The sequence below is a fragment of the Choloepus didactylus genome, chromosome 20 (genome assembly GCF_015220235.1).
Source record: "Choloepus didactylus isolate mChoDid1 chromosome 20, mChoDid1.pri, whole genome shotgun sequence".
Taxonomy (NCBI): Eukaryota; Metazoa; Chordata; class Mammalia; order Pilosa; family Megalonychidae; genus Choloepus; species Choloepus didactylus.
Genome location: NC_051326.1, coordinates 41,566,414 through 41,591,909, shown reverse-complemented (window position 1 = coordinate 41,591,909; position 25,496 = coordinate 41,566,414). Strand labels below are relative to the sequence as shown.

Below are 25,496 nucleotides of genomic sequence, written 5' to 3'. Positions count from 1 at the left end.
TTTTGCCAGTGTTTCTCTCATGTATTTTGTGGCACCTTGGTTGGGTGCATAGACATTTACGATTGTTATTTCTTCTTGCTGAATTGTCCCTTTTATTAGTATGTAGTGGCCTTCTTTGTCTCTCAAAACATCCCTGCATTTGAAGTCTATTTTATCTGAGATTAATATTGCTACACCTGCTTTCTTTTGGCTGTAGCTTGCATGAAATATTTTTTTCCATCTTTTCACTTGCAGTTTCTTTGTGTCCCTGTGTCTAAGATGAGTCTCTTGTTTGCAACATATTGATGGTTCATTTTTTTTGATCCATTCTGCGAATCTATATCTTTTAATTGGGGAGTTTAATCCATTTACATTCAACGTTATAACCATGAAGGCATTTCTTGAATCAGCCATCTTATCCTCTGGTTTATGTTTGTCATATTTTTCCCCTCTGTCTATTAATATCCTTTATTGTACCCATACCGAATCTCTTTAGTACTGAACCTTTCTCCAAGTCTCTCTGTCCTTTCTTTGTTTCTCTGTCTGTAGGGCTCCCTTGAGTATCTCCAGTAGGGCAGGTCTCTTGTTAGCAAATTCTCTCAGCATTTGTTTTTCTGTGAAAAATTTAAGCTCTCCCTCAAATTTGAAGGGGAGTTTTGCTGGATAAAGTATTCTTGGCTGGAAATTTTTCTCACTCAGAATTTTAAATATATCGTGCCACTGCCTTCTCGCCTCCATGGTGGCTGCTGAGTAGTCACTACTTAGTCTTATGCTGTTTCCTTTGTATGTGGTGAATTGCTTTTCTCTTGCTGCTTTCAGAACTTGCTCCTTCTCTTCTGTGTTTGACAGTGTGATCAGTATATGTCTTGGTGTGGGTTTATTTGGATTTATTCTATTTGGAGTTCGCTGAGCATTTATGATTTGTGTATTTATGTTGTTTAGAAGATTTGGGAAGTTTTCCCCAACAATTTCTTTGAATACTCTTCCTAGACCTTTACCCTTTTCTTCCCCTTCTGGGACACCAATGAGTCTTATATTTGGACGTTTCATATTATCTATCATATCCCTGAGGTCCATTTTGATTTTTTCAATTTTTTTCCCCATTCTTTCCTTTATGCTTTCATTTTCCATTCTGTCATCTTTGAGGTCACTGATTCGTTGTTCAACTTCCTCTAGTCTTGTACTATGAGTGTCCAGAATCTTTTTAATTTGGTCAACAGTTTCTTTAATTTCCATAAGATCATCCATTTTTTTATTTAGTCTTGCAATGTCTTCTTTATGCTCTTCTAGGGTCTTCTTGATTTCCTTTGTCTCCCGTACTATGGTCTCATTGTTCATCTTTAGTTCTTTGAGTAGCTGCTCTAGGTGCTGTGTCTCTTCTGGTATTTTGATTTGGGTGCTTGGGCTTGGGTTATCCATATCGTCTGGTTTTTTCATATGCTTTATAATTTTCTGTTGTTTTTGGCCTCGTGGCATTTGCTGAACTTGATAGGGTTCTTTTAGGATTTGTAGACCAATTGAAGTCCTTATCTCTAATTTATCAGATCTACAGCTTCGTGGAGTACACTTTCTCTAACTAACCAGCAGGTGGCGTCCACGAGCCACCTGTTCTCCACAAGCCAGTTCTCCCCTGCTTAGCCTTTTTGGTGAGTGGGGGAGTGAGTCTTGTGGGGTCCAATTGGTGTACCAGCTTGCGTGTGTAGTTGGTGTTGCCTGCCCTGTATATGGGGCGTGTTTCTGGGCAGTCAGGGAGGGGGGGGGGTGGCTCTAACAATCAAATCTCCCTGGTGATCCTAGAGTTTTAAAGCTGCTGCAATAGTCTAATCCTTCAGTTCAGTCCTGCCACAGTTTGTCTCTGCCACTGACCCACAAGTCCTTGGTATTGGCGTATGGCTCCTGAGACTTGCAAGTGGGCCCCTCTTCCAGGCCGTGCACCCTGGGTCCTCTGTTGAGGGATGACTGTGCTATGTCACAGGTGAGTGCCGTCCCCCCAGGGCAGTTCTGGGCTGCTGGGCTGTGTAGGGAGGCTCCCAGTCTGCTGAAATGATGGCTGAATGGGGCTTTGTTAATTCACACTGCTCTACCTTCCCAACTCTGGGACAATCAGCTGAGGTTGCAGGGAAGGCTAATGTCCATGCCCAGTTTTGTGGTGTGTGCCTGTTATTTGAAGCACTTCCATCACACTGGGTTGTCTGGGGCAGTTCTTGGCTATGGGGCTGGCGATGGGCAGGAGTGTTTCCTGTCCACCAGGATGATGGCTGTGAGCGGACACCCCCCTTTTCTTGGGAAGTTGTGGTGTTTAGTGAATTTTCTCAGCCACTGGATTATTGTGTTTTGTCTCAGAGCTCTCCTAGTTCTGCTCTTGACTTGACCTGCCCAAATAGCAAGTCTTTGAACCTTTCTGTATTGGGCTTCTTAGAGTAATTGTTTTAGAAAAAGGAAAAAGGATTAAAACAAACAAACAAACAAACAAACAAACAAAAAAAAAAACGGGCCCTCCTCAGAGATCTAATGGGTTATTGAAATGCTAAGAGACAAAGCAACCAGGGCCATTAAGGAAAGGTCCACAGGGCAGAGAGATCAGCTTTTCTTCAGGATTTGCATATGCGCCTCAGGGCCCTTCCCCTTTCTATGTTCACCAGAACTCCAAAAATCCTCCACTTTTATTTTGGAGTTTTTCGTGTTGTTTTTTTTCTATGCCTGTCTCCTCTCTGCTGGGCTGGCTGCTCTCAGATTCTCTGGTGTCTGGTCTCAGTCTATCTATGGTTGGAGTTTGAATCAGTAGAATGAGTTTCCGATAAGGGCTGCCACTGCAGTTCTCCCTTCTCCTTCCCGGAGCTGACAGCCCCTCCTCCCCCGGGACTGAGCCTGGCAGGGAGGGGTGCAGGTCCCCTGGCCGCAAAAACTTACAGATTTCACTGATCTCAGCAGTTCCACGTTTTCATGAGTGTTGTATGAAGTATGCCCAAAGTCAGATTGCTCTGTGGTGTCCAGTCCACGCAGTTCCTGGCTTTCTACCTACTTTCCTGGAGGAGTAACTAAAACATACAGCTCACCAGTCTGCCATCTTGCCCCACCTCCTACTTTTGATTTTTTAAAACCTTGCATTCAAATACTATTTCCTGAGTTTTTTGGTGCCCCTTAAATTTGGGGCCCAAGGTAAATGCCTCACTATCCTTCCCTGCTTTAAAACCTGAAGCACACTTTTTCACTTTAATTATTATTCTGGTTATTTTTGTGCATGTGGTAATGAGGGTGTTGGGGATTGATTTTGGTGATGAATGTGCAACTATGTAACAGTACTGTGAACAATCGAATGTATGATTTGTTTTATATGACTGTGTGGTATGTGAATATATCTGAATAAAATGAATATTAAAAAAAAAAAAGAAAGGTCTTAAATCTCAGACCTCAACTTCAACCTTAAGAAACTAAAAAGAAGAGCAAATGAAACTCACAGAAAGCAGAAGAAATGAAGTAGTAAAGATCAGAACAGACATCAATGAAATAGAAGACAAACTGACAGAGAAAAATCAGTGAAATCAAAGTGGTTTTGTGAGAAGATCAATAATATTGATGTACCTGTAGCCAGAAGGCTAAACAAAAATTACCAATGTCAAGAATTAGAGCCATGATATCATTATCCATTGTAAAAGATGATAAGGGAACATTATAAACAATTTATACCAATAACTTTGATAGCAGATTAAATTGACAAATTCCTGGAAGGAACAAACTATTGAAGTTCACTTAAGTATAAACAGATAACCTGAATAGGCCTATAAAAAATAGAGTTGAATTTGTTGTTTAAAAACCTTCTCACAAGAAACTCCAGGTCTATGTGGTTTTACTGACAAATTCTCCCAAACTTGTAAGAAAGACATATTACCAATTCTATAGACACTCTTTCAGAAAATTCAAGTCGGGGGACTACTTCCAATCAATTTTATGAGGCCAGTATCACACTCATATCACAACCCAACAATCATTACAAGAAAAGACTACAGACCAACATCTCTCATGAACACAGAAGAAAAACAAACAAACAAAAAACACAAAATAGCAAATTAAATCCAACAATATACAAAAAAAAAAAAGATAATATATGATGACCAAATGACGTTTCTCCCAGGAATGCAAAGTTACTTTAACTTTTAAAAGTTAATCAATGTCATTCCTCATATTAACAACATCAAAAAAAGATCATCCCAATGCAGAAAAATCATTTGACAAAATCCAGTATCTATTTCAAATATAATCTCCCAAAAAACTAAAACTATAGAAAAGCACTATCTCAACCACATAAGGACATCTATGAAAAACCTACAATAATATCATACCTAGCTATAAAAACCAGAATATTTTCCACTTAAGACCAGGAATAAGGCATGGATGTCTCATTACTTCTCATAATTTCTTTCAACCTTATGACATAGGTTCTATCCAGTACATTCAGCTAATAAAAAGAAATAAAAGGCATCCAGATAGGAAAGAAAAAAGAAAAGATATTTTTATTTGCAGATGACAGTATGATTATGGAAAGTCCTGAGAAATCTACAAAAAAGTTCCTAGATTTCCTTATCACAGTTATATAGTTATACATATACATACACATCTATGGCAAAAATAATATTTTACGTATGTATTTGATTTAAGAGAAACTTTAATTTTTCAAATCTCTTTTCTAGCTACTGTATTATTTGACTGCCATGGTTTTGTAGATATGTAAACAATGCAGCAATTCTCCAAAAAACTGAGAAAGGGAATTAAGTCTCATCTGCAATGATGTTCTACATTTCTTTCTTGACTGGTAATGACTCCACCCAGTCTGGCTTCATCCCCTAGCGAGATCAACACAGCCCTTAGAGTAATGCTTATGTTGAAGTTACATCTCTTCTTCTGAAATAAGGCTGCTATGACGAGGAGATAAAGTAAGGTCCAAGATATTACCTAAGATACTAAAACTAATTTTCATTATTGCCCTGGTGCTAAACAGATACTGGTTCCAAGTTTTCCTAACTTTCCCATTAGCTTTTTAAGAGTAAGCGATTTCTGCGGATATCTCTACCATGAGATGTAATTTGAACAACTAGACATTGTCAGATATAATGGAATTGACTTGGTTTTAAAATAGAACAATAGCCTAAGATTCATCAGGGCCTACAAAATGTACCAAGGAAGTTTCTAGATTCCTTGGAAAAATTTCAGGGATGGCAGAGTACTGGATGAGCAATCCCCCGATTCCACAGAGTACAACTGACAAATGTAAGCTGAGTTTCTTCCTTGCACCAGACACTGTTGCCGTCACTGAGGAGGCCATCCCTGTCCTGGAGAAGTTTAAATCAGATAGGGGAAATAAACATGTAAACTCATAATTACAATTCATTGATGTAAATGCTAATAGAGGCATGTGTACATTCTTTGAACATGAGACTGAAGAACAATTTTTCCTGGGTGAGAGGGACATAGAGGAGGTGAATTTTGAGAGGAGGAAAGGTTAGGAGAAAAAGTTCCCTGAGTTCTAGCAAGGATGTGTAACTTCATCCATTTGCTCTGTTTTCAGAAGAGATAGAAATTCCTTGATGCTGTCAAATGACTGCTATTTTACATTATATGTGAAACTGTCATCCTTCTTCATTAGCTACTTTTCGTGAGCAATGCTGGCTGTAATGATGCTGAATGTGACTCCCAGATCCCTGTTACCATCTGATGCACCCACCGAATCACGCCCACTTTGAGTGCTAATAATTACTCACAACTATACCTGGAGAACTGGCCTGGGGCTAAATGAAAGAGCCAGCAATTAAAAGGCAGGGGAGCAGTTACCAAAGGCAGGATGAGCTGGTTGGTGCGATCTGTGGATCTGTGCTCCAGAACGCCCTATGGGGTCAGACTGAAGCTTTCACCAGTTAAAACCAGGGCCCTATGGAGATTTTCATTCTAGCCCCATCCTGCTTCCTCCACAGCCCTTCTTCTGAGAGTACATCCCCAATTCATCGCTTGAATAAGAATCCTCATCTCAGGCTCAGCTTCTAGCACACTTGAACTAAAACACTGACTTCTTAATATATTATTCAAAAAATTTGTGCTATTTAACTTATCCCCATTTCAACAGGCGATCCCATTGAAAATACGACAGACAGTACTGTGACTTCAAAAAGTGTTTCATTATCACATCTGTATGTTTGTTTCCTTTTCACAAAAGTTCATTATTAAATACTGACTGTAATAACGGCTTTGAGTTTTACTACAGACATATTTGATTCTTTCACTATCCATTTTAAAAATGCCATCGCTGCCCCATTTACTGAATAACATTCCTTCTTATCACTACTTACCTTCATTTCTCAATTTGCTTCATTAGTCTAAACTGTTTACACATTTTTTGTTTTGTTTTGTTTTGGTTTGTTAACCCTCTCAAAAATGTTGAGATCACAATGAGGAAAGACACATTTTTTGCTCTTCTTTACTCTTTGATTTTACAGCTAACTCCTAATACCGGTATCTGTTTTGTAAGTTGGCATATATTAAGCTCTTTGAACTAACTGAAAGAAATGAAAACAGCCAAAGTAATGGCACCATTATGGTCACTCCTGCGTTTGTAACATAACTGGAAAACAGTCTTCAGTTCATCATAATCCAAGAAAAATTAATCGTAACCTTTTCTGAAATAAATTATACTGACTGTCACTAGCAGTCATCATTTTAAAAGTTTATTTAATGAAATAATTATGAGGCTATAGTAAAACTTTTGGCCTGCATTTCATTTAGACATTAATTTTAAAAAGCAATAGAATATGTAAACAAAAACAGATTAAAGACAGGAAAAAAAAAAACAACTTGAAGACAAGCTTTGATATATATATCTTGAGAATTAAATTTATAATATTGGCTCACTTGAAAAGTATCAACTCTAAAATTTATAGTTGCGTAATAATTAAGAACTTGTACTTTTAAATCAAAAGGACAAAACAGTCAAACAAAAATGAAAAGCTGAAAGTTTGTATGTGTTGGAAAATACTCAACTCTGCTTTGCAAACCATTATTTAATTTCTTACCTGAAGTCGGAGCCTGTTCTCCTACCATTTTCTGGAGTTCCAGGATCTGGACACATATCAGAGACCAAAGCAACACCTCCTTGACTCACTGTAATAGAGAGAAACATTGTTATAATGTCATGTAGCTGTTAGGGAAGTAACTAGAGAATAAATTTATATTAGGCAGATTCCATTCTTAAAGGATCATGGCTTAAAATGTGTTTTCTTCAAGAATTAACAGTTTACCTACATTAAATAAATCTTTGTTGTACCTGAAAATCAGACACTTCTTACCCAGTAAAAGGATGCCAACATTCTCTGGTTTGAATCCTCTCTTCCATTAAACAGGTCTAAATGTAATGAAAACCTCATTTATTCAGTAATGACAACCTTTACCAGGTTATGGTTAATTGCATGATGAGAAAATTTTTATAATGCCTAAATGTATACAGAAGAAAGCCTTTAGACATCCCCATGGATTACAAAGGAGATGTTAATATATATTAAGATCTATTCCTATATTCAAGAGCTATTTTAGAAAAAATTACTTAATATTTTAAACACTGAACATGCTAATTTTTAACTTAAGTAATGGTCTCTTTGTAATACCATGTTGTTATATTTCCTGAATCTTTTCCACAAAAGGTCTTTCTTCCTGTTGGGATGTTGTACGATCAGAGAATAATTTGTAAATGAGTCATTTTATTATTGGATAGAGTCATTGCCATGTCAACACCTGTGGTGGTTGGGAACTGTATGTACCCCAGAAATCATGTTCTTAAAGCTAATCCATTCCTGTGGATGTAAACTATTGTAAGTAGGACCTTTTGATTAGGTTACTTCAGTTAAGGCATGGCCCAGGGTGGGTCTTAATCCTTTTATGAAGAGGTGACTATACATACATAGAGAGAAAGCAATGGAAGCAAGTGGAAAGCAACAAAACCTGGAAGAAAAGGGAGAGACCAGGAGATGCTGCCATGTGCGTTGTCATGTGGCAGAGGAACCAAGGATCGCTGGCATCTGGTCTTTGGGAAGAAAGCAACTCTTCGATGCTGGCTTGATTTGGACATTCTCACAGCCTTAAACTGTTCCCATTGTTAAAAGCCAACCCATTTCATGGTCTGCTTTGAGCAGCCTCAGAAACTAAAACAACATCCATTCTGTCCTATATGACTTTTCTAAGCCAATCTTGGTAATTCCTCTATTTTTTTGTTTGTTTTTAATACTTGGCTCAACAATGGACTTGTGACCCAATTCGGGTCAATAAGAGGTGAGAGGCAGTCAGTAGAAGTGTTTCTGGGAAGATGCTCCTGCCTCCTAATAGAGACCACATCTGTACTCTGGACCTTACTGTGTCTAGATGAAGAATATGGAACTGTCGGGGCCAACCTGCTACAGTGAGAAGACAGAGGCAAAGCTATGTGTGGCACAGAAAAGATACAAGAACCCGCACCCTCACTAACACTGTTGAAACAAAACATTGACCAACTCTGGACCTTACCTTACCTATGAACATTATGTTGGATGATTCATATATTTCTTAAAGTCTAAGCCAGTTTAAGTTAGAGATGTTGTTAACTGAAATTGAAAAGCATACCACACTTACAGATAAACATATTTTCACATATCTTTTAAATGACTTCATGAGATGAAAAAAAAAAAAAAAATCTGGGAAGATATTGAACTCCTAAGACATTTGATCAAAACCACACTTAGAAGAAAAATAGCACCAGTAATTATAGCAAGATTTAGTTTCTATTGCTGAAATAGGATGAAATCAGGATACGGATATAACCTTTCATTAAATACAAATCTTACTAAAATATATAAATAATTCTTCACCATTCCAAATTGGTTAATCTATATTTCTTATAGATTTTTACTTATTTTTGACTGATATTTTCCACCCATCATATAAAATAACTTTGCTATATGGTGTGATGAATAGCTTGAACTTCCTAAATAATCTCAATATCATTTAAAAATAATCCAGCAAGTTATAAATCTGTGACCTACCCAGAATATCAACTGCCATCATTATGAAGGTCCTACTATCTTTCTTTCCAACACTGATGGTTTTATAGTCTATATTATGTTCCAGGGTAAGTTTCCTAATCAATGGGCAATGGTCTACTAGTAAATATTCAAGACTTTCTAATAAATATATCTAGTTTTAGTAATTTCAAACCCCAATGCAGAATAGTATTTTGGCCATATTTTTTTACTGGCATTACCAGCTAAATGTTTCTAATAATCCCTCAAGCAAAATACTTATTGCTGTGTCAGATGAAGATAGCGCTATCAAGGATAAGTGGCTATTGCTGTTTTCATCAGAAACGGTATAACTTAAGTGTAATTCTTCTAAAACACAACAGACCCTAGAAGGTCTACTTTTTTTTTTTTTTTTTCCTATTTTTTTCTCCCATGGAGTAGTAGTAAAAAGAAATGGGAGAAATTGGAGGTTCCCATTCAAGTCATATCAAAACAGCACTCCATCTCTTTAAAGTTAATGCCTAAGTAGCTTCCTGACCAAAGAAAGGGTACTTAATTGGAATGCTGTGGAAGTACAGAATGAATTAGATAAATCTGAGTGGATTGCAATGGCAGAAGATAACAGAAAGGTGATGAGTGAATAAATGTAAAGTACGGCTGGCTTTCTGAAACAGAGATAGGCCTTTAACTAGATAAGGTAAAAGAAAACGGCTGGGAAGAAACATGTTATGTATAATCAAACAACAAGTTTCATAAATCCCAACTTCCTATTCTATCAGGATCATGAGTAATTAATTTCACTGAAAACTAAAACTTTAAAAGGGGGCTCATGGAAGTCAATGTACTTCAAATAGGATCACCAGTGCCTCAGAGAAATATTTTCAAAAGAGAGAAATTACTGGGCTTAGTATATTTTAACTCTAATGTTGTTCAAGTGTATCTTTTCAAATATCATAGGGCACATGCCACAGATATTAAAAATAAATAAATTAAATTTTAGTCAAAACTTTGGAGCAGAAAATCAAAACTGAAAATATTCAATAGATAGATTCATCACACATCATTAGCTAATACAAGAGCAAGATGTAAAATTATGCAGGTGGAGGATCAGATACAAATTAGACAGTTTGTAAAAGACTTTGAATGGATCTTGATTTAAAATGTATAAATTACATTAATGTTATATTTCAAATGACTTTATTCAAAGCATGTTGATTTACAACATCTCATTAGATCTTTACAAGATGTCTCTGAGGTATGCAGGGCAGGAAGGAATATGCTTATCCCATCAAATTATCCTGCTCTTTGAGGACATGTCTTACGATTGCCAATTAAAATTCAGTACATATTTATTTGGAACAGGCTATACAGCTAGATGCTAAAATGAAGGGAACAAGTAAATATACAAATGTAGTACAAACAACTTCTATGATAAAGGAGATTACAGTCAAATTTCTGGAGATAAGGTTACACTGGTAGAATAATAGGAAATCTTAGAAATCAAGTGCTAAATAAGAATTTTACAATTATAATAAGGGTGATATAAAATTAAGATATACTATTTGCTATAAACGACAAGTATCACTTACACTTTATTTATAAACATTCATACAGCTACTCCATGAGGTGATCAAATTACACCCATTTTACAGGACAGAAAACTGAGGCTAGAGTCATGACCTAACTGACTTCAAAAAACAGACATATTCCCCTACCTTGTGCTGCAATGAGCTAGTGAGACATTTGTGAAAAGGCTTTGTAAATTAAACTGAGGCTTTATAAAATAGTAATATTTTTATTTCTTTCAAAATAAAATTTATTTGATAAAATATCATTAATAATAAAGACAATGAGTACAAAAAACCAGAGTAAAAAGTGTTTTCATCTACATACCCAAACATACCCAAGGGAAACTATATGGTTTGAATCATGAGGCTCTAGTTCAAACACCATCTGGTAGCAATTTTCCTTCAATAAAGAGACCATCTTCACAGGCTTTCCACATGAGGACATAAGCCACCTCTAGAGAGCTAGAGCTGCAGATTGGCTGAAATATTATATCTAAATGTAAGACTGCATTATGTGAGTTACAGGAGTTAAAATTTGGTTTGATTAACTTTGGAATAAATTATCCAAAATAAGCACAATTTGAATAAATTCAGAGTTTAAAGTAACTGCTCTTGTGATTTATTGTCACTGCATATTTTTATTGTTGATACTTATTTCTTTAGCCACCCAATGACATGTTTAAGTCTGATCAATTTGGAGATGAACTCGAACCAATTTAAACCTTCAGAGAGGTGACATGGTTTTAGTCGCATAACGATTAAGCCCATGTTGTTATACAGACCACATTTCGGTTGAAATTCCTTAGCAGCAATATCTCTGCTCTATAGCTGGGGGACCTTTACATGAGAGACAACCCTTTCTAGGTATATGTGTTTTGGGGGAAACTGTGAACTTCCTGCTATAATCAGTTTGGTATAAGCCAACACTGACATTTTTTTTGTTTCAACTCTTAATAGTCTCTATTTCCTCAGGGAAATGCAAAGCAAAATCTACTTCTGATTTGCAAGAGATTTTATTTCCACAAGGATAAAACCTATCCATATTATGTCTTCCTCAAAAACTAATAACTAGATTAAATAATAATTTCAATGGCAACATTTTGCTATTATACTAATTTCTTTCATTTAGCTATAATAGGATTATTTTGAATTAGAGCAACACATAGCACATTTATACATGCATAACATAATTTTTGATGCTTATCTCATTCTACTGAATATTTGCACATTCTCTACCAATAGTTCGTTCAGATCCCAGAGTAGTAAACAAATATCTACAAACTCTTTAGAAATATGTAAAATAAGAATTATTAATATTTGGATGGAAAATTGTTAATATCAATGTAACATCAGAGGCTTTAAAGGTGTAGTATGCACAGAAATAAGTCGTCAAAAACTCTTTGCTTTGGTATGTATTGATTTGGATTTCATATTAATGGAATGGTAGTGAAAATGTCATAAAAACAACTGCACTTGCAGAACTTGCAGCCCTTGTATAAGAATGGCTGAATTTTCCAAGTGTTCAACTTATTATAGTGCCATTGTGGGGACATTTTTGTTTGGTCCCTCTCTTCTCTCACTATATGTCTTAATTTGCTGACTTGTAAAACACCCTAGTAATTGAATGCCTATTATAACTTTAACATCTGAATTTCACCCATGTTCTCTGATCTCCTATTCTACTATCATGTCCTTAATCAAATTATCTTTCAGTTTATAGTAACTGATTTCTTTTAAAATATACTTTGGCTTCTAATGTTTGAAACCTCAAATACATTCTTGAAAAATTCAAAAATGTTTAATGACTCCCTTGCACAACAAAAAAAGAACATGATATTCTTCTGGTATTCACAAACTTAAAACCTTCTATCTTTCCAACATTATTCCAAGTACTCCCTTCAGGGATCCAATGGTTTAGATAATTTTGAAAACTCCCAATATATTCTCCAATTTCTCTCATTTCTAAGCCTTCCCTCCCTCCCCTCCCCTCCTCTCCCCTCCTCTTCCCTCTCTCTCTCTCTCTCTCTCTCTCTCTCTCTCTCAATATCTCTCGCTCAATATTTCATCTCCTAGATTGTTTTTTTCAGCCAGAAAGAAAAACAAGTAGATTTTATTTTGAGAGCTATGATTATTAATAATTATCCTTCCAATAGATAATATCACTATAGCAGCAAATGCTCAAAGAGGGAATATTTCCTTTCATAGCTAAAAATTAAACCAATATGTTCATTTACTATTCAAATAAAACATAAAATAAGAATATTCCAGCATAAAATCAGTAAATGTGATATCAACAAAACTAAAAGCTCTGAAATTGTTACTAGAACCTTGATAATTGTCCTCATCACTGCCAGATTCCACTCCATCGTCTAGGATGCTTATTTGAATATACACTGGCAGCATCAAAGAAAGCCATCCCGATGCACTCCACTGGCTGCCACAAATGCAGTGACTGTTACCTGAAGAGCAGGCAGGCTTAGCTGGAGGTCTTACATCCTGTCATTTCTGCTCTAGTCTTTCTGCAGTTAAGTACTCTAGACTTGGGATTTATGTCTAATTTTCACTACCCACTCAAAGCTGTCTTGTGAGGATGCATAATTATTCAAGGTCTTCTAAAAGTGGGAAGACAGCATTGAGGAGGCTGATTTATATTACTTTAGATAGGTTCTGAAACATCAGCTAATAAGTTTGAAATGTAAGAAAAAAGGAAAAAAAAACTTGAAGTCAATGCAAAACATAATTGATTTCAGGAATCTACACACAGATATATATGTGAGTGTATTTATGTGCATCCCTATTTATATTTAAATATTATATATTTAAATGTTTTATATTAAATATATTTTAAATCCTAAAGAATTTATCAGAAAATTCTTAGATTTAAAAAACAGAAAATATTATCTGAGTGATGAGTACTCATAAAAAGTTTCTTTCTGATGGTAGTTTATAATCAATTTCAAAATCTCAAATTGTACAGGATAAATAAAGTATGTATATAATCTTGGAAAATGATAATGTTGTTATCCAATGAGATGAAGGAAAAAGGATTATTTCTCTGGTTATGGAAAGAGGAAAATTGGCCCAGCAGGCCCACAATACATTTGGAACTATTCATGGAGGATGGGAAACCATCTTAATTAAACTAAAAAATAAATACTGGTGGCCTAATAATAAAACAGTCAGATCTGTTACAGCCAACTGTGAGGCGTGCCAAGTAACTAATGCTTCCTCCCAAATTCCTACTCCTCCAAAAACAGTTATTCATCCTGATAAAAAAAAAATCTCAAATTTAAGTATATTCTGACCAAACTCAGTAAAAATAAATTATATAAGCATATATCATATCATGTATGGATATATTTTATTACATGTATTTATATTATGTAGGTATTCAGAATAAATTATTAAATAACCTTTATTACAATTTATAGTCAATCAATATATTCAAGTAAATGTATATTAAATAAATAACTATGCAATCATTTATGAGACCTAAATACATAAAATAAACATTAATAAATCAACACTATTTAATATCAATATTTTGTCTATTATGTGTTGATATTGTAATATATTATACAAAGTTTATTAATATTTTCTATAGTACTGTATATACGAAGAGGATGTTTAGAACTTTTGCATGCATTTTAGGAGGACAGAAAATGTTAAATTCTCTGATTTAGACTTTTTGTGAAATACATAGTTTAATATTTTAATTAATGTTAATAAATCAAATTGATTTGGTCACTCAAAATCTCATTATCTCAAAACATTTGTTTTTGTAATTTCACTCTGTATATTATTCAGATGATTTGCAAATTCAAAAGCAAGAAAAAGAACTGAGTTTGTGATTGTTATAATATACAATCTTATCAGTATTTTGATAGCCATTTTGAAGATAGGTAGCTGCAAGATACTTGAGAGAAATATGAATAAAGACACAATGATATAATATGTGTATATTGTTTCAATTTTACAAGTAGTAAATAATTAAGTTACATCATATCACCTTTAGTCACAGATAGTAAAAAACATGAAAAGACTTTGTAGATTACTTAAAGTTATGCCATTTTTATTTATGTGGTCTTACTTAAATATACCAGCTTGTTTTACTTATTCTCATAGTTATCATAAATTATGGACCTGTAATGTGTGTATTATATTTGTTCACACAGAAAGGTCCAAAACTTAATTTGTATAAGGAATTAAGCGATATTAATAAAGAGTGTGGGGAATTGACTCATATGGTATGCAATGTGTTATGACAGGCTGTATTACATATGTCATGTAATTTAAACTCACAAAATCCCTATGAGGGAATTCTTATTTTTCTTTTTTAAGAAATGAGGAAACTGTGACTTGGGAGATGAGTTAGCATATTCTATTTGTTAGGCTGATGAGTATGTCAGGGTTTCTAATTTCAAAGCCCACGTTGTTCTTACTGCAGTATTTCACCTTTTTCAGTCTCTGCTAAGAGAGGAGACATCAAGGAGAAAATATTCCTTTAGTTAAAAATGTTTTTTAAAAACTGTATTTGCACTTCACATATAATTGAACTTCCTAACATATTAATTCTCATGTAAATGATCCTAAATATCCATGTAATAAAAAGTATATTATAAAACAAAATATGATTTAATTCATTTTTATCTAAAAATAAGGAAAAAATAGAAAAAGATGAGAAAGATTAATGGATATACTCTTTTACTACCTTATCTAAATTGCTGACTTGTAAACCACCCTAGTTATTAAATGTCTACCACTATAAATTAATGTGGTTGGATTTTTTTATTTCTTTGTTGTCATATCATAATACTCTATCACAAGAATATGTTCCTTCTCTAAAGAGAAAAACATTGAAAGAGAAAGGGACCCCAATGTGCTTTCTAGTCCACAAACCTATGTGAAACATCCCTGCCTGACGTACAGCCTTACTAATGGCTTCACCCAGCTTCCTTATCCACTCCACTTGGGTCAAGGGTGGGCACTTGATCCAAAGTTAGGCAATCCTTCCATTGACTAGTGATTTATTTATTTAAATTTTTTAGAAATATATATCTGGAGGCTTAATATTTCCCTTTTCTGAGAATTTTAGCTATGAAGGATAAAAAATACAAAGCAGTAAGTGGTGAAAGCTGTAGCTGAAAAAATGACATTAGGGGTCATAGGAAGTCAAGGGATGAACAAGAGTAAGAGCAGCTCTGGGGTGTAAGAGCTTTATATAGAACATGCTTGCTAGTTCTAAGAGGAAAGTAGACCAACCCTGCAGAAACAAGCCTCCAGGCTTCCAGAGAGCACATAACTCATGAGAACAACACAAAGAAAGTAACTAATCCCTAGAACTGGATACTTTGGGGCTTTCTAATTATGGTACACTTGTATCCTAATAAGAGTCCTTTCCCCACTCTTCCTTAAGTGGTTCCAATAACCAAAAGAATCCAACTTTTTATAAAAGTTATTAAAAGTAAAGGACAAAAATAAAGGAAGGGAAAAGAAGAAATGAAGAAGGGATTAGAAGGAAAAGAGAAAAAGGGAGAGCAAAGAAGGAGGGGAAGGGAAGATGGGAGAAAAAAAAAAAGAATTCTAACTTTTGCTTCTAGATCTTAAATACCTTGAGGGACAGATACATCTAAATAGGTAGTGAGGAAGAAGGAGGCTGGTGGGGACAGAACATCCCAGGCAAAGAAACAGTATGAGTGGAGTCATAGATGGCCGAAAGGATATGGAATCAACATTTTTGTCTGTTTCCTTACAAAAACAAACTTTGGTAGATGGAGAAAAAAATAGCATTAGGCTAATTCAGCTACCCCTTTAATATTGGAAAGGCAAAATTTAATTCCTGAGAAAATGGGAAAAGTACTTAGAAATCATTATTAGAGGATATAATCTGAAAAATAAAATATAAGGCTTATTGTACAAAATCCCAGAAATTTAGAATTTAATAATAAAATAATTACATAATACAGTCCAAATCATTGATTTTTTTTGATTTTTTGATTTTTATTTATTTTTTATTTTTTATTTATTTATTTTTTTTTAGTTAGGGAGGCTGAGGTCCAGAACGTTAAGCAACTTTCAAGGTGTAGAGGATGGCAGAATTTAGGACTAAAGCAGGGATGCTTTTTCTGGATGCAGGGTCATGAGCAAGTACACTTTTATGAGCCTCCATTTTCATTTTCTCATCTGAAATATCTACCATGCAAAATCATTTTGAGGATTTAATGACTTGGTATATGCAATGAACCCAGCTTTGCTCAATAAAAAGAATATTACTGCAAATATTAGTTACGCTCATTGTACTTCTGCAAATAGCTTAGGCTAAATTATCACCATGTTTTCTTTCAACTCTAATATTTTGTGATTCTCTCTCTATGATTCCCATCCTCAGAGAAATCTCACTGAGGGATGTTATTAAATAGAAGTTTACTTTATAAAAGATTAGGTAGATAGAAAATATGACTTTGATAGACCCAGGAAGAATACAAGTAAAGTAATATTAAGCTAAAAGTAATATGCAATTTTCTATTTAAAAAAGGGAAGATTACTTGTATATTATAAGCAAAGACTAAGCAATATAACTTTGGAATTGTTGTTCACAAACAACATGTTTGGTATGAATACCTCAAATAAAACTAATTGCATAATAAATCAGACCTCTAGACTTAGAAGAAAAGGAATTTGAAATTTTGTATGCATAGCATTTGTCTTTCTTTCTTATCATAGCATTGTATTATATTTAAAATCCAGTAAGAAATGTTAACAAATTTATTAGAACAATCTCTGCATTTTTATTCATAAGGAGCCAACAATTCAAGTGATTATTTTCCTAGTATGTTAAAGTAATCAAAATCATCATGGAAATGACACTTGAAAATAGAAACAGCAAATTAATTGTGGCCGATTTCATTTAGTTGTTCAACATCGTTAAGCAAAATATTGATTGAATGTCAAATACAGAAAGGATCTGGGTTAGCTTTTGGAGGCATTAGTCTTCCCAAGGTTTAACAAGATGGCCTCATGGAGAACATACTAAAGAAGTAAAAACTCAAATAAATATGCATGGTTACAAACTGGGACCGATGCTTCTAAGGAAAAGAACAGAATGCTATTCAAGAGAATCACAGCTGGGGTGGAGAGAATCAGATTTAGGATGGGGACCCGGTAGGCCTGAGGAGAAATGGCATTTAAGCTGAAACCCAAAAGATAAATAGGTGCTGGCTAAGGGGAGAGCAAACATTATTAAACCCTCTTGACAAGTGAACAGCAAAAGTTCAGCTCCTCAAGAAGGAAAGAGATTAGAGTATTTAAAGAACCAAAGTAAATAAATGAATGAAAGACCAAGTTGCCCATTCCATTAGAGTTTGAAAAGAGGGAACCAATAAGAAACCACTGAAAACTTAAAAAATAAAGCGATTCCATTTATATGTTAAATACTTCACTCTGGCTAAAGAACTGGACTGAAGAAAGTCAAATATATAAGCAGGCAGGCCAGAAAACAAACTGTTGAAATAGTTCAGGCTAAAGATGGTGGTGATGGACAGGGTTGATGATTTAACAATGGTGTACAGCTGGAAGATTTTTATTGTGTTAGGGATAAAATGGAAAAGATTTTGTGATAGTGTGGTTATCATAAGCATTGTGGAAAATGGAGTTATTTGCCTCAAGCAACTGAGTAAAGGGAGATAACATTCACTGGTATCTCCAATACCAATAGAAGAACAGATTAAGATTGGAAGGTGAAGAGTTCATTTGTGATGTATTAAATTTCAGACGTCAAATAGACAAACAAGTAGACATGTAAAGTAGTTCATTGTATATATACATCTGGATCAGGGAAAAGTGATCTATATCTCTTATAGTAAGGTGGGATTATCATCATATAGATATTTAAAACCATGGGAATGATTAATATCATCTAGAATGAAATTCAGGAACTCAGTCACACTGTCCTCTGTTTCACCCTTGAACATTCCAAACATGCTTCTTTGCCACAGGGTATTTCTTTGCCTGAAATACCCATCAGTCAAATCTACAGATCCCTGTCTTCTAGCAAATAGAAAAGAGGCCTTAATTAAGCACCCCAGCTAAATGAGCAACCTCACCTCGGCATCTATCCAAGTGCTCTAGTTTATTTTCTTTATAGCACTTAAACTTTCTCAGAAATGATTATTTTTTATTTATTTTGACACTTCCTACTATAATGTAAGCCCCTTGATGGCAGAGAATCTTCTGCCTTATTCACTCTCCTATCCCAAGACTCTGTACAGGGACTGACACACAGTACAAAACCAATATGTATTAACCAAATGACTGAGGGGAGGAACAAAATAAGCCAGATGACAACTGAGTCTGGAGTGGCTCAAATATTTTGTGGTTAAGAATAGGCAGATGGGGAGAGGCATCAGCAAGATGGCAGAGTAAATGCTTTTGGTGAATAATCCCTTTCAGAAACATCAAAAAACAAGCTAAATATGGCAGAACCAATTTTCCCAAAATAATGGAAAATCATTGAGGATACACAACAACTGAGTGAGTACTGAATCAAGAGAAAGAAAACCTAGAAGAGGTAGGACACCTGTGGGATGCTATCAGTTGCCCTGGGCCCACCCCATTCCCTGGCCTGGTGCAGTAGGCTGTGAGACCTGGTGGCTCAGCAGCCCATGCCCCTAGTGTGGCAGCTCACGTTCCCAGTGTGGGATCCTGGTGTCTATTAACACACATATTGTGCAAATGTGGTGTGTTTCTATGTCTGCTCCAAACTGCTTCCTGGAAGATGGACACAAGGCACTGGTTTGGTTCACCTAACCTGGAGTTTACCTGGGGTGTAGAAGCAGTGCCGAGAGGTGGAACAGAACCAGGCAGATCACAGCCACCTAGAGCAATAGACAGTTTGAGACACAGAAGACAGTGCCTGGGGCCTATCAGGAGAAGCTAGGGAGAAAACTTCCATTTTTGGAGGGAAAATGGGACAACCAGAAACATTGTCATTAAGGAAATGCTTTTCTTTTTTTGTTCTTTTAATAAAGAATAAATTTTTCCTTTGTTAATTACTTTTTTAAACAGTTTTATTCGCTCGCCGTACAATCCATCCTAAGTGTACAATCAATGGTTCTTGGTATAATCACATAGTTATTCCTTTACCACTATAGAGAATATTCTTTCTTGTGAAGAAAAAAAATTCCATATTCCTAATATCCCCCTATTATTGACATTTAGCTTTGGTACATTTGGCCTTTGTTACAATTAATGGAAAAATATCACAATGTTACTGTTAATTGTAGACCTTAGTTTACATTAATTGTACTTTTTCCCACATAACACCCTATTATTAATACCTTGTAATGGTGACATACTTTTGTTCTAGTTCATGTAAGCTCTTTCTTCTATGTACACAATTTATCACTATAATTGTCCACTCTAGTATTGCTAAGTTATATAGCCTCAGCTTTTATTCTATAGGTTTCTTCTGGTGACTTACACGATTCTAGTCTTCCTCTTTTAACCATACTCATACTCAGCTTTGTTAATTACACTTACAGTATTGTGCTACCATCATACAGTATTGTGCTATGCATTTCTTAACCTTTACGATGAAACTTATTGAACATTCCTTAAGCATTGATTGTGCAATCTCTGTCCTCTTTCTATCTCCTAATAACCTATGCTCTCAAATATAACTCTCATAGTTTGCTCATTATAGTTAGCTCATTTTAGTGAGACCATACAATATATGTCCTTTTGTTTCTGGCTTATTTTACTCAACATAATGTCCTCAAGGTTCATTCACATCACTGCATGCCTCACAACTTCATTCCTTTCTGCAGCTGCACAATATTCCCTCATGTCCATACAACACAGTTTACCTTTCCACTCATTGGTCAATGGACACTTGGGCCACCTCCATCCACTGGCAATCATGAATAATGCCACCATAAACATCAGTGTCTATTTGTGTCCCTGCTTTCACTTCTTCTGAGTATACACCTAGTTACGGGATTGCTAGATTATATGGCAATTCTATACTTAGCTTCCAGACGAACTGCCACGCTACCTTCCAACTAACAATGACTACTACTTCCCTACCAACAGTGACTAGATATACTTCTTTCTCCACATCTCTTCCAGCACTTCCAGTTTTCTGTTTATTTCTTAAATGGTTTTATTCATACACCACACAATCCATCCTAAGTGTACAATCAACAGCTCCTGGTATAATCACATAGTTATGTATTCACAACCACATTATATATGAGAACATTCCACTTTCTTCCAAAAAAAGAGATGAAAATAGAAAAAAAAAATCCCATAACCCTCCTTTATATCCCTCTCTTCATTAGGGAACTTGAATTTACTACACATGCCAATAGCAAGATGTATGCTGAGGAAGTCCTGAGAAGGATGAAACTACAGACTGATTTATAGGTTAGTATAAACTGAGCTAAGCATTGAAGGAGAGACTCAACACAGAGTCAATCTATACTATAGCCTTCAACAACCAATAAACAAATCATAGCAAACCCTGAAGAAAGGGGAGACTCTGACATCCAGAGTTAATACATCAAAATATTCAGATATCCAGGCTTCAATTAAAAAAAATCAGACAAGATACAAAGAAACAAGGAGAGATAAATAAAGTGACAAAAACTATCTCTGAGGAAGTCCAGACACAGGAAAAACTAATCATGGATGTTAACTCAACTCTTAATAAATAAGTTCAATGAACCAAAGGAAAACATAGGCAATGAAATAAAGGAAATCAGGAAAACAATGCATAAACAAAAGGAGGAATTAGAACATTTGCAAAGGAAACAAACAAATTCTGAAACACAATAATTGAAATAAAGAAATACACTAGAGTCATTAAACAGCAGATTTGAACAGGCAGAAGAAAGAATCAGTGAACTTGAAGATTAGGTATTTGAAATAATTCATTCCGAAGAGAAGAAAGAAAATAGAATGGAAAAAAGAAATGAATGGAGTACAAGGAACCTATGGATACCATGAAACATGCCAACATAATCAAAATGGGATTCCTAGAGGGAGCAGAAAAAGAGAAAGGGGAAGAAAGAGCATTTGAAAAATAATGGCCACCCCAAATTTCCCTAATTTGATGAAAGACATAAATATACACATTCAAGAATCTCAATGAACTAAAATAGGATAAACTCAAAGAGATATACACTGCAATGTAATACAGTCAAACTGTCAAGGGTCAAAGATAAATAAGGAATCCTAAAAGCAGCAAGAGACCAGAGACTCATCACATACAAAGGATCCTCAATAGGATTAAGTATCAATCTTTGGTTAGAACACATACAGACCAGAAAGCACTGGGATGACATATTTAAAATGCTGAAATGAAATATATATATATCTCAAACAAGAATTCTGTTCTATACCTGGCAAAACTGTTATTCAAAAGTGAGAAAGAAATCAAGACATTTCCAGATAAACAAAAGCTAAAGGAATTTGTTTATCACTATATCTTCCCTGAAAGCTAAAAGGCGTCCTTCAGGATAAAAGGAAAGAACGCTAGACAGTAAGTTGAAACCATGTGAAAAAATAAAGATCCAAGATAAAGGTAAAAGTATGTTTACATATAAATGTCAGTATTATTCTATGCTTAGTATGTGACACTACTTTTCATTTATTACATCATCTAAAATACAAATGTATAAAAAAATCATATTTCTATGTTACAGGGCACACAAAATATAACGATGCAATCTGTGACTAAAACAACTCAAAGGGAGGAAGATGGAGTATAAGAACAGAGACTATATTCTATTGAAGATAACTGGGTATCAATTCAGCCTAGATTTTTCTAGATTTAGGATGTTAAATGTAAACCCCATGGCAACCACAAAGAATATAGATATAAAAAATATGCAGAAAAGGAAATGAGAAGGGGATCCAATTGACTACAAAAGTTCAACTATGCACAAAGCAAGGTAGCAATAGAGGTAACGAAGGACAAAATAGACATACACAAAATAAATGCAAAATGACTGATTAAGTCATGCCTTATTGGAAATTACCATAAATGTTAATGGACTGAATTCTCCAATCAAAAGGCAAAGATTAGCAGAAAGGACTTTAAGAAAACCATGACCCAACTATATATTGTTATAATAGACTCACTTTAGACTCAAAGATACCAATAGGTGGAAAGTGAATAGCTAAAAGTAACATTCCATGCAAATAGTAACCAAAGGAGAACTGGAGTGGTTGTACTAATATCGGGGGCGGGGGGGGAAGACTTTAAGTAAAAAGTTGTTACAAGAGACAAAGAAGGAAGCAAAATAGTTTTTAGAAGGGTCAATCTACCAAGAACATACATAACAACTATAAACAATTACACTTCTGGTAGAAGAGCTTCAAAAATGAAGCAAACATTGACAGAACTGAAAGGAGAAACAGATAGTTCCGCAACAATAATTGAAGACTTTAATACACCACATTCAATATTGAATAGAACATACACACTTAAGCTCAATAAGGAAACAGAAGATGTGTACAATACTACATATAAATCAATTAGAACTAGCAAACATATATAGAAAATTCCACCCAAGAACAGAAACATCTTTCTCTAGTGTTCAAGGATCATTCTCCAGAATAGACCATATATCATGTTACAAAATTAGTTCAAATAAATATAATAAAGATTGAAATCATACAAAGAATCTTCTCCAACCACAGTAGAATCAAAGTAGGTATCAATAACAGATGAAAAACTGGAAAGTGCACAAATACGTGCAAATTTAGAAAGGTACTCAAACAACCAAAAAAGAAATCTAAGGGAAATCAAGAAATTCTTAGAGACAAATGAAAAAGAAAAAACACAACATACCAAAATTTGTGAGATGCTGTAAAGGCAGTGCTCAGAGGAATATTTATAGCTGTAAATACCTACACTAAAGAAAAAGAAAGTTCAGATCTCAAGTCAATAACCAAACCTCACATTTTGATGAACTAGAAAAAGAAGAGCAAACTAAGCCTAAATTTAGGAGAATGAAGGAAACAATAAAGATTAGCACAGAGCAAAAGAGAGAACAGAAAAAAAAAATGAGGGAGTCAACCAAACCAAAGCTTAGTTCTTTGAAAAGAAAAATGAAATTGACAAACCTTTAGCTAGATTGACAAAGAAAAAAAGAGAGAAGGCACAAATAAAATCAGAAATAAAATTGGGAATATTGTTACTGATTTTGAAGACACTGATCTTGAAGAAATTATAAGGATAATAAGAGAATATTTTGAACAACTGTACACCAACAAATTAGACAATCTAAAAGAAATGGACAAGCTCCTAGAAACATACAACCTATTCAAGAAGAATTAGAAGAGCTGGACACACCTATAACCTAAACAGTACACAAAAACCATGAAAACCATGAAAATTCCAGGACCATATGGCTTCACTGTTCAATTCTATCAAACATTCAAAGAATTAATAACAATACTTCTCAAACTCTTACAAAAAACTGAACAGGGGAATAGTCTTTCTAACTCGTTCTAAGAGACTAGCAATACTCTGTTAGCAAAGTTCAATAAAATCACAAGAAAAGAAAACTACATACCAATTTCCCTTATGAATGGGATGCAAAAATCCTCAACAGAATACTAACAAATCAAATCCAACAACATATTAAATGGACTATACATCATGATCTAGTGGGCTTTATCCCAGGAATGCAAAGTGCGGTTCAAAGTATGAAAATCAATGTAATATACCACATTAAATAAGTAAAGGGGAAAAATTACATGATCATTTCAATGGACAACACAAACACACTTTTATGATAAAAGCACTCAGTAAAATAGGAATACAAGAGACTTCCCCAGTATGATATAGGGTATAAAAGAAAAGCCTATAGCCTATTGCTGCTATTTTTTTAATTAGAGAAGTTTTAGGTTTACATAAAAGTCAGGTAAATAAATACAACATTCTCATATACCCCCTTATTGTTGACACTTTGCATTGGTGTCATACCTTTGCTACAATTAATGAAAGAATATTAAAATATTGCTGTAAACTATAGTCCTTGGTTTGCATAGGTGTATTTTTCCCTTATACCACTCTATTATTAACAATTTATAATAGTATTACATCTGTTATAGCTCATAAAAACATTCTTATATTTATACTATTAACCATAGTCCTTGTCCATAACAGGTTTCATTGTGTTATCTAGTCCCTTGTTTTATCTTCTTGCTTTCTTTCTAGCAATATTCAATTTCATTCACACACATAATTCAGCACTATTAATTACATCATCATAATGTGCTACCATTATGACTATCCATTTCCAAACATTTACAACCAACCTAATTAGAAATTCTATGGAAATTAGATATCAGTACACCATTTTATACCCCCATTTTATCTCCTGGAAATCTATATTCTAGATTCTAACTCTATGAGTCTGCTTATTATAATTAGTTCACATTAGTGAGATCATGCAATATTTGTCCTTTTGTATCTGACTTATTTCTCTCAACATAATCTCCTCAAGGTTCATCCATATTGTCACATGCATCAGGACTTCATTCTTCCTTACAGGTGAATAATATTCCATCATACGTATATACCACAATTTGTTTATCCATTCATCAGTTGATGTGAATATTTGTGAATATTTTCAACTTCCCCTCATTTTTGAAGGACAGTTTTGCTGGATAAAGAATTCTTGGCTGGAAGTTTTTCTCTTTCAGTACCTTTAATATATCCTACCTTCTTGCTTCCATAGTTTCTGATGAAAATTCAGCACTTAATCTTATTGTAGTTCCCTTTTGTGATTCATTACTTTTCTCTTTCTGCTTTCAGGAATCCCTCTTTAGCTTTGGCATTTGACATTCTGATTATTGTGTGTCTCAGGGTAGGAGACACATAAATCTATTAGGAATTCTTCTGTTTGGA

General features: G+C 34.6%; 1 protein-coding gene across 3 annotated transcripts in view; it reads right to left on the bottom strand.

Moving 5' to 3' along the window:
* CSMD1 (CUB and Sushi multiple domains 1) overlaps positions 1 to 25,496 on the bottom strand; it is a 2,222,584-nt gene that overhangs the window by 765,690 nt on the left and 1,431,398 nt on the right. For all 3 annotated transcript variants that reach the window (XM_037812751.1, XM_037812753.1, XM_037812752.1), the window contains exon 8: positions 7,038 to 7,125. In XM_037812751.1, coding sequence (XP_037668679.1) covers positions 7,038 to 7,125 — 88 coding nt within the window. The remainder of the gene's footprint in view (positions 1 to 7,037; positions 7,126 to 25,496) is intronic.